This window comes from Marmota flaviventris, chromosome 12 (genome assembly GCF_047511675.1).
Source record: "Marmota flaviventris isolate mMarFla1 chromosome 12, mMarFla1.hap1, whole genome shotgun sequence".
In the NCBI taxonomy this organism is placed as follows: Eukaryota; Metazoa; Chordata; class Mammalia; order Rodentia; family Sciuridae; genus Marmota; species Marmota flaviventris.
In genome coordinates this window covers 75,634,361-75,644,141 of record NC_092509.1, presented here as the reverse complement: position 1 = coordinate 75,644,141, position 9,781 = coordinate 75,634,361, and the positions used below count along the sequence as shown (strand labels likewise).

Below are 9,781 nucleotides of genomic sequence, written 5' to 3'. Positions count from 1 at the left end.
ATTTTTATTTTTGGTACCAGGGATTGAACCCAGGGGCACTTTACCACTGAGCTACATCCCCAGCCTTTTAAAAAAAAATGTTTTGAGACAGAGTCTTGCTAAATTGCTTAGGGTCTTGCTAAGCTGCTGAGGCTGGCCTCAAATTTGCAATCCTCTTGCCTCAGCCTCACAAGTTGCTGGGATTACAAACTCCACCACCATGCCTGGCATATCTTTTATTTTGAGACAAGTTTTCTCCAAGTTATCAAGGCAGGACTTGCCTCAGTCTCTCACATACCTGGGAACACAGGTATGCGCCTTTTCTTTAAGGATAGGGGAATAGAGTAGAATTAGTTATATTTCAGTGCTGCCTTTAATGATTTTTCAGGCCTATAATGTTCACCAGTTGGGAGAAAAAAAAAAAAATCCAGAAGGGCTGGTGGGCCAGCCTCCAGCAATGCTCAAAAAGGCAGGCAGATCCTGAGTCAGCAAATGGGAAAAGAAAACATATTTGGTTTTAAAATGGTCCCATCTCCAAGCAGTATTTGGGGCATTAAATCAAGTTCTGAATTGGTACTAAGCAACTGGACCTAAGCATTGGTACTAGCAAATTAATTTCTTTAAAACAGAGGTTATAAAGATAAAATCTCCAATGCTACAATATTCTTGAACTACAGGTATAAAATAGCACCTTAACAAACTGACATTTAAGGCCATTAACTATTAACCACCATGAATATGAGACCTACTTTCCATTTATTTGTGATCTTGTAAAAATCAATTTTCTCTAAACAAGTGGAATTTGTTACTCTACTATTATCTTTAGAATCACTGTAATCAAAATCTTATCTGATGGGCTGGGGATAAGGCACAGTTGGTAGAGTGCTTGCCCAGCATGCACAAGGCCATGGGTTCAATCCCTAGCACCACAAACAAAACAAAACAAAAAAACCTTATCTGAAAATGGTAATACAAAAAAGAACTTCAAGGTCTTAAAATATCAAGCAAATTATAATAACTGACATTAACAAACAAGGAACTGGGCACAGTGGGGACTAGGGCCTGAGGTCCTAGTGACCTGGGAGGCGGAGGTAGGAGGATGCAAGTTGTAGGTCAGCTTCAGCAACTTAGTCAGGTCTTGTCTCAAAATTTTTAAAAATTATAATATTAAAAAGGGTTGGGAATGTGGCTCAATCCCCAGTACCAAAAAACAAAAGAAATGGGCTGGAATGTAGCCTAGAGGTAGGGTACTTGCCTTGCAAGTGGGAGCCCCTGGGTTCAATCTTTACATCGAAAATCAGCAACACGTCACTGAAGGCTTGGCCCACTTTGTCATTCTTTTATTTGGCTCCTGGCCTCTTCCTTGGGACTATGGCTTTGAAAGCCTGTGTGTATGAGAATCACCTGGAAAGTAATTGAGCAAACACAAACCTAGGATTCTTGTGTGTGTGTGTGTGTGTGTGTATGTTGCTGGGGATTGAACCCACTGCTCTGTGCATGAGAGGCAAGCACTCTACCAACTTAACTATATCCCCTGCCCCAAATGCAGAATTCTTTTTTGGGGGGTACTGGGAATTGAATTCAGGGGTGCTTAACCACTGTGCCCACTTTTTTACATTTTATTTAGAGACAGAGTCTTGCTGAGTTGCTTAGGACCTCAATAAATTGCTGAAGTTGGCTTTGAACTTGTGATCCTCCTGAGCCACTGGGATTACATGCGTACACACCATACCTGGCAAACCCAGGATTCTTTACATAGTAAAGACCTGACTCTCAATTTTTACAAAGTTCTCCAGCTGTGGTTTCCAAATCTGGTCATTCAGAATTACCTGGGAAGCTTTGACAAGAACAATGTATTCCCAGGCTGCACCCCTGGAAGTTTGATTTACTAGATTTGAGACTGGGATCCCTAAAATCTTAAAACTTTAAGAAATTTTAAAAAAAGTTTCCCAGGTAGTTCTGATGAGCCAGACTTAGGACATTTATTTAAGGTCTACCAAAGAACTTAGGCCCATAAATTCACTACGAATATGCATAACCTTGGGTAGGTTGTAAATCACCATCCTAGGAAGAATTTAACAAATTAAACCATCTAGAAGTGATTTGGCACTAAAAACGCTGCCCAATTTAGCACTTAAATTACCTAATGATTTTCTGTCTATCCACTCTCCACCCCCAGGCCAAGGCCTGTACATAATATTTGTTTCCTATGGCTGTGCTAGCCACCCACACTGTTCCTAAAGTTGCTGCAGTGGATTCTGTTCTGTTAATCTCACCCCTTTTTTCTTCCATTCAGGTGCCCCAAAGCTTTGAGGAACAAGGCCCCTTGAGTATTATCAAGCCAACTGATAATACAGCATCATGCCTCAGAACATCAACCCAGAAAACCCAGAAAATCCTAATGTGGATTAATTTCTTTGTGGAAAGGAATGCTCTCATTACACAAGACAGGCAATTTAAAAGCTTGACTATTTTTGAAGCTGAGAGAAAATTAATCATGACTAGAAGTTTCAAAAATAGAGTAACTACAGTTCACCATCAGTAGCCCCCAATCCATAGATGTTCAGCCCCCATCTTCTACATCCCAGAATCAGAAGTTTAAATTCCATGTTCAAGACAGAAAGAATCTGAAAGCAATTGGCCTGTGAGGAATTTAGGAAAAGACAATTGATCTCATTTTCCTCTCAATCATATATCAAGTGGTAAAATAAGGTCAAAAGTAGATGACAATTTTTTTTTATTTTCTGGTACTGGAAATTGAACCTAGGAGCACTCTACTTCTGAGATACATCCCCAGTTCTATTTATTTATCTATTTTGCAGTACTAGGTATGAACCTAAGGGTGCTCTACCACTGAGCTATACCCCAGCCCTCCAGCCCTTCTTATTTTTTATTTTGAGACAGGGTCTCACTAAGTTACCCAGGCTGGCCTCAAACACTTTCTTTTCATTTTTTTCTTTCCTTCCTTTTTTTTTGTCCCCCGCCTGTACTGTGATTTGAACCCAGGGCCTTGTGCTAGGTAAGTGCTCTAACCACCGAAATACATCCCCAGTTTTTTTATTTTTTTATTTTGAGACAGGGTCTCACTAAATTGCTGAGGTTGGCATCAAACTTGTGATCATCCTGCCTCAGCCTCCCGAGTCTCTGGAGTTTCAGGTGTGCACCACCACACCTGGCAGAGAATTTTGACTTTGAAAACACAGATGCTGATTTCTAATTCTTCCCACAAAGTTCCAGATCATAAATTGAGGGATGAGGTGATCATTCTTTCACAGAAGACACTGACTGGGCCACATGAGCTGGCAGCAAGTCAGAGCCAATATCCAGGAGGTGCCGAAATACACATGGGTCCCAGGGGTCTTTTTAAGCCACAATGGCCCTTCTTACTGGATAGCTGGCAGGAGACAGTTTGAATATTCTTAATGAAATTGCTGGGTGGGCCCAATGGGAGTAGATGGAAAGGCCTTCTAGAACTGGGATAGAAACAAGTCAAATCGTACTAGCAGCAGGCCCAGCTGGAAGAGGACTTGGTTTGTAGATTGATGTAGTTCCCTTGGGTGGACAAAGACATACTGTCTTCTCTGGAATTGCTCATCATCTTTTCAATGAGGACTCTACAAATAAAGAAATGAAAAATCCTGAGCAAATGGATGGAGCAAAAAGAGATACAGCAGGCAGATTCATAAGCAGATGACATTCTATAAAGCTATAGGTTTAAAAGCTCTTGGTCCCCAGTCATTATGGGAAAGAAGACAGTATTCCTGATGTTCAGGAGCTGGCATTCCAGTGGTTCAGTCTGTTCTGGTTTGCTCAGAAGCAAGAAAAGATGGTACCCAGGGCAACGGTACACGATGGATAAATCTTTGTGCCTGTCCCCAGGTCAGCATGAACTACTCACCTCATGGCTTCATTAATATTTTTGTTCTCCTTGACTGATGTTTCTGTCCAACCTGTGAAACCATTCTCTTTACTGAACCGGTCAATCTGGTCCCGGCTTACTGCCCAAGGGGACAGATCACACTGACAAAGAAAAATACATAAAATGCAACACCATAAACTTCCTAGGAAGAGGAACATGTCTCAGATACCTGTAGGCTTAAAACAATTCTCTACCACTGGCTAAGAACATCAGTATCTAAACTCTACAGTCAACATTCTTCCCAAAGAAAGTCACATTCTCTGTGGGGGGAAGAAAGGCGGAATGGGAATGGGAAAGACAGTAGAATGAATGGGACGTAACTTTCCAGTGTTCATATATGAATTCGTGACCAGTGCAACTCCACATCACGTACAACCACAAGAATGGGAAGTTATACTCCATGTATGTACAATATGTCAAAATATATTCTACTATCATGTACAACTAAAAAGAACAAATAAAATTTTAAAAAGGTGAGTTAAATGGGAAAATAAATAAATAAATAAATACATGCATACATACACTGGACCAGAAATACATGTAAAACAGCTGTAGTTTAATTGCTAAAATGTGGAAACAACCAGTAGTTGATGTATACTAAAATGGATAAATTTTCTTTTTATTTGTTCTAATTAGTTACCTATGATAGTAGAATGCCTTTTGGCATATCATAAATAATTGGAGTAAAACTTCTCATTCTTCTGGTTGTACATGATGTAGCATTACACAGGTCATGTAATCATATTTGCATATAGAGTACTAATGTCTGATTCATTCTGCTATCAAAGAACACATAAATTTTCATTAATATAATGAAATGTTATAGAGCAATGAAAATGTGCAAAACCTTCATATTTTAGCTGTAGATGGACACAATACCTTTTTTAAAAAAATATTTATTTTTTAGTTATAGTTGGGCACAATACCTTTATTTCAATAAAAAAAAAACTTTTGCTGCATGAAACAATATGGGTGAATCTTACAAATGTGACATTGAGCAAAAGAGGAGACACAGCAAACTGTAAGCCATATTATTCCTTCTGTGTAAGGTTCAAAGAGGCAAAATCAACGTATTACCTTAGTAATTAGGATGAGGTCACCTTTGACGAAAGGGAGAATAGTGGTTAGGAAAGATCACCAGGAAGTTTCCTGGGTTATTTTCATATTTTATTTATTACTTCAAATGCAGATGAATAGACATATTCATCAAATGTCTACATTTCAATTTGTTTAACTTTTTATAAATTATAAAATCTAATATTTTTTTAACAAAAAAAAGAAAGAAAGAAAGTTACATTCTCTACACCTCTTCAAAGGAAGTAGAGAAGATCTTGCCAACTCGAAAACGGGAAACAGAGGCTCACTATCACAGGGCATTTTTAGATCCACTTTCTGACCACAGAGGCCAGGGGTCATTTTTTTAGATCGGCCATGTACCTTGTTGGCCAACAGCAGACAGGGCAGAGGTTCCCCATTGGGCAGTGTTATCTTGCTGTCCAGGTCCTGTTTCCACCTCTGGCTGTTGCTGAAGGTAGTGGCGTTGGTAACATCAAACATAACAACACAGGCAGAGGCATCTCGATAGTATAGTCGTGTCATGGATGTGAAACGCTCCTGCCCTGGGGAGAAGAGAAGTTCTTGAGAAGGTGACCCTGAAAACCACTTTCAGTGTCCTCTGATACCCTGCCTGTCCTTCCTTCACTGTGGGCCAGAGCAGTTTGCATATAGGTGGTAGAGGACTCCTGGTTTTCTATCTTGGATTTTCTAATCTTATTAAGCCCAATTATCTCCAGGCAGATTCTGCACTCTGATTGCTCTAAGTCCAAATCCCTGCCCTGCCATTTGTTATCTATGTGACTTTGAGCAAATCAGACTCAGTGCTTCAGACTTCTCATCTGTAAAGTGAAGATAAAAGCTTTTATGATAGGACTGTTAGAATTAATGAATCAGTAAATTTGAAATACTCAGAAGAATGGTAGCACATAATACAGATTCACTATTATTACTGTCTATTTTCTGGGGATCTTGTTTCTATGGTCAGCTGAAAACCTACAAAAAGCACCCACCTTCTGCTACGGAAGCATCTACCTAGGGTCTGGACAATCCACCACCTCACAAACCCTTCCACACAGATTGCTTTTCATTTATTCAGGACAAAACATCTAAAAAACATCTGCAAAAGCTCTATCTCCTCATTCCATGTATTCTCAAAGCAGCTCAATCATTCCAGCTTCAGAAGAAAAAAAATTCTGATTTTTACTGCTTTTTTTCTGAGATCTTGTTGCTTAAACCAATATTTCTTCCCTTGTTCCTCTCTGGCCTTCCCAGTTTACCTGCAATATCCCACAGCTGGAGCCGTACCATCTCGGTGTCAGACCACTGGAGAACCTTCAGAGCAAAATCCACTGAAAAGATAAGTTTATTATACTTAATAAAATTTACCTTTAAAAAAAAAATCCAGGGATAGATAGGCCAGGCACAGTGAGTGATGCACACCTGTAATCCTAGTGACTTGGGAAGCTGAGGCAGGAGGATCACAAGTTCAAGGATAGCCTCCGCAACTTAGTAAGGCCCTAAGCAATTTAGGGGGATCCTGTCTCAAAATTAAAAAAAAAGAAAAACAAAGGGCTATAAATGTGGCTCAGTGGTTAAGTACCCCTTGGTATAACCCCTAGTACAGAAAAAAAAAAACAAACAAAAACTCAGATCACATATGCAGTTACAACTAAAGGGACATGCAACTCTAATCCCATTTATGTATGTGTAAGCCTTCAATGGGCTGAGATGAGCCTGCACTTGTACATTAAGTGTGGGACAGATAATTCATATTCTCTAAAGAGATCTCCAGCTCTTCCTCTCCTGAAAATTTATTTGCTACTACTTGTCTCCAAGGCTGAGGTCAGGTAGTGACAGTGATTATGAATTCAAGTATTCTCAAATTAAACAGTTTCAGGAGATTTAGGGGATTTTCTCAGGGAGGAGTGTTGGCGGGGGGAATGGAGGAAATGAGATGAACACGGTCCCATTTCTACTATCCACATTCAATTTCACTGTTGGTTTCTAATCAAATTGTATTATGAAAAAACCACCCCGGGGAATTCTACATCCATAAGGCTGTAGGACTCCAGGCGAGAACATGATATATGAAGAAGGTCCCCAAGGATTCCTAAGAAGAGGGCACCAAATAGATGATGCTTAAGAGTTATGCTGACAGGGCTCAGGTTGTAGCTCCATGCTGAAACACTTGCCTAGCATGTGTGAGGTACTGGGTTCGATCCTCAGCACCAAATAAAAATAAATAAATAAAATAAGGTACCGTGTCCAACTGCAACTAAAAATATTTAAAAAAAAAAAGTTATGCCAAAACCTACCAAATCTGGAGATACTGAGACTCTGAGAATTAAGGATGAACAAGTATGGGGTAGGGGAAGCTTTTTTTTCCCTTCATATTTTAGCTGTAGATGGACACAATACCTTTTTTAAAAAAATACTTATTTTTTAGTTGTAGTTGGGCACAATACCTTTATTTCACTTATTTATTTTTATGTGGTGCTGAGGATCGAACTCGGGGTCTCGAACATGCGAGGCGAGCACTTTGTTGTTCAGCCACAACCCCAGCCCTGGACACAATACCTTTATTTTATTTGTTTATTTTGATGTAGTGCTGGAGATCAAACCCAATGCCTCACACATGTGCTCTACCACTGAGCCACAACCTTGGCCTCAGGGGGAAGTTTTTAATAAGGAAATAGAATAATTCCTGAGGTTGGCAAATATATTCTTCCACATCTGTGACAGAATTAAAAGCCAGATCCAATTATATTATTTACTAAGAGAAAACTAGAACAATTCATAAAAATGAATAAGCAGAACATTTTAACCCAAATCTATGAAATAAGGTCCCTCATGTTTTTTAGGAGTAAGGGGACAGAGTGGTAAGGAAATAGTCTGAAACTTAAACAATTCTGCTGGAGATATGTATACACACGTGCGCGCGCACACACAGACACATATATATACATATACATATACATATATATGTATATATATATATATATATATATATATATATATATATATATATTTCTTTTTGGATTGGGTTTTTGCTAAATTTGCCCAAGCTAGCATTGAACTTGTCATCCTTCAGACTCAGCCTCCTGAGTATCTGGGATTACAGGCATGTGCCCAGCTGCTGGATTTTCTTAAGGAGGATATTTTAATTGCAAACTAGATGGTTATTAATTAAAAAGAAAAAAAATTCACATGAACACCAGGACACATTTTCAAAATTTACATTAGCACAAATTTTTTTCCTCAACAAAGTTCTTGTATGTGTTACTGGGGATTGAACCCAAGGCCTTGCACATGCTAGGCAAGTGCTCTACCACTGAGCTACATCTTCAGTCCAAAAAAATTACTTTAAGAGATAAGTTTTTGAGTTACTCTTTTCCATCACCAGCTCTTATTAGTTAAATATCTTCTAATGAACAAAAAGACATGTCTACCTCTAGAAAAAAACAAATTGCTCAGCTGATTCCAAAAGGCCACACGAAAGAAAGAAATGAATTAACTCTTTAGTGTTCCTCCTCTTCCCCAGTTTGAGAGGAAAAGGAGTGGGAATATAGGTCAGAGAACTGGTATATTTTACATTCTTTGGAGAATTTCTCACATTCTTTGAAGAATCCCTAGGTTACCTTCATTCAAGCGATCAATGGACAGAAGGCAGAGTTTATTAGCTGGGATGGGCATTTGACAGTGTGGCAGAGGGCGGAGGCTCGTTTGTGTCCCCACTGCTGGCCCCAACCTTGGGTCCTTCAGACCAGTTGGCCCCCTAAGTTCCCTTGTCTCGGCCATGTTAAATCCTCTACTCCTTCTTCAACAGCTGTCTGTAACCTCCCGTGAGAAGCTGGGCAAAGCCCCCGCTGGCACCTAACCGACCCTACAGAGGGTCTCAGCTGCCTCTGCTCTTCAGAGATTGGCCCTGGACTGCTTGAACGCTGCGGGAGTTCGCAGTTGGTCATTGGTAAACAGCAATTGCTCACTTGGACTCTCCCTTCCCCATTTTTCATCTTTACACCTTTGCCCTCTTTCCAGGCAGTCGATTCCGACTGGGAAAACCTGGCTGGGGAGACCCAAGAGAGGCATGCAAACCAAACTTCACTCCCTCGAGGATCCCAGACACCTACTTCCTGACCCCAACAAGGATCCACCGGCACCACTCACCCGACGTGGTCCCCATTTCGGGTTCCAGTTGGGCCTCGGGTCCTGCCCGCCCCTCCCCCTGGAGACGTCTCACCTCCCACGGTGGATTTGTAGTGTTTGCTGAAGCTGTCCTGGGAATATCGCTGGACCAGCGACGTCTTGCCCACTGCGGCGTCCCCCACCACCAGCACTTTGAACAGGTGATCTCGGCTGCCCATGGCCAGCAGGGCGTGCGTTTTCGGGAAGCGGGAAATCGCCTATTTTAATCCGTTTGGCTTTGAGCCCGCTTCAAACTAAAGTGAGGCATTCTCAGACCCCAGTCCTTTTAAGCTGCTCTGACGAGAAAGCAGAAAAGGAAACTTTGTGCTAAACCTAAGTGCGCTTCCTCCCCGTGTGCGGCCGCAGCCTGGGTGGGGCGCAGGGCGCCAGCTCCAGCTCCGCGGTTTGCACCTTCTCACCAGCCCGACCCGGCTGCCGAGAAATCGGACCGGCACCACCGAGCCAAACCCACCCGGATTTCCCCCGGAAGGTTCCAGCCAGTGCCGGGACGCGGGCTAGCTTATTATACGGCTAGGGACATACGATGGGTGGCCTCCCCTCACTGAACACAACAAATTACAAACTAGGCGCAGCCCACACCTAGATACCCCAGACCCGGTCCTGCCCCGGCCGCGAGGTGCC

General features: G+C 41.4%; 1 protein-coding gene across 2 annotated transcripts; it reads right to left on the bottom strand.

Moving 5' to 3' along the window:
- Positions 1 to 716: 716 nt before the first annotated feature.
- Rab29 (RAB29, member RAS oncogene family) lies at positions 717 to 9,781 on the bottom strand. 2 transcript variants are annotated; one of them, XM_027934805.2, is made up of 5 exons: positions 9,195 to 9,781; positions 6,232 to 6,303; positions 5,336 to 5,517; positions 3,878 to 3,999; positions 717 to 3,593 (listed from the first exon to the last, which is right to left on the bottom strand). In XM_027934805.2, the coding sequence occupies exons 1-5, from the start codon at positions 9,316 to 9,318 to the stop codon at positions 3,479 to 3,481; spliced, it is 615 nt and encodes a 204-aa protein (XP_027790606.1). In that variant the 5' UTR covers positions 9,319 to 9,781; the 3' UTR covers positions 717 to 3,478. The 2 variants fall into 2 exon arrangements, with proteins under 2 accessions (XP_027790606.1, XP_027790607.1); XM_027934806.2 differs by lacking the exon at positions 9,195 to 9,781 and having other exon boundaries at positions 5,336 to 5,512; positions 6,232 to 6,305.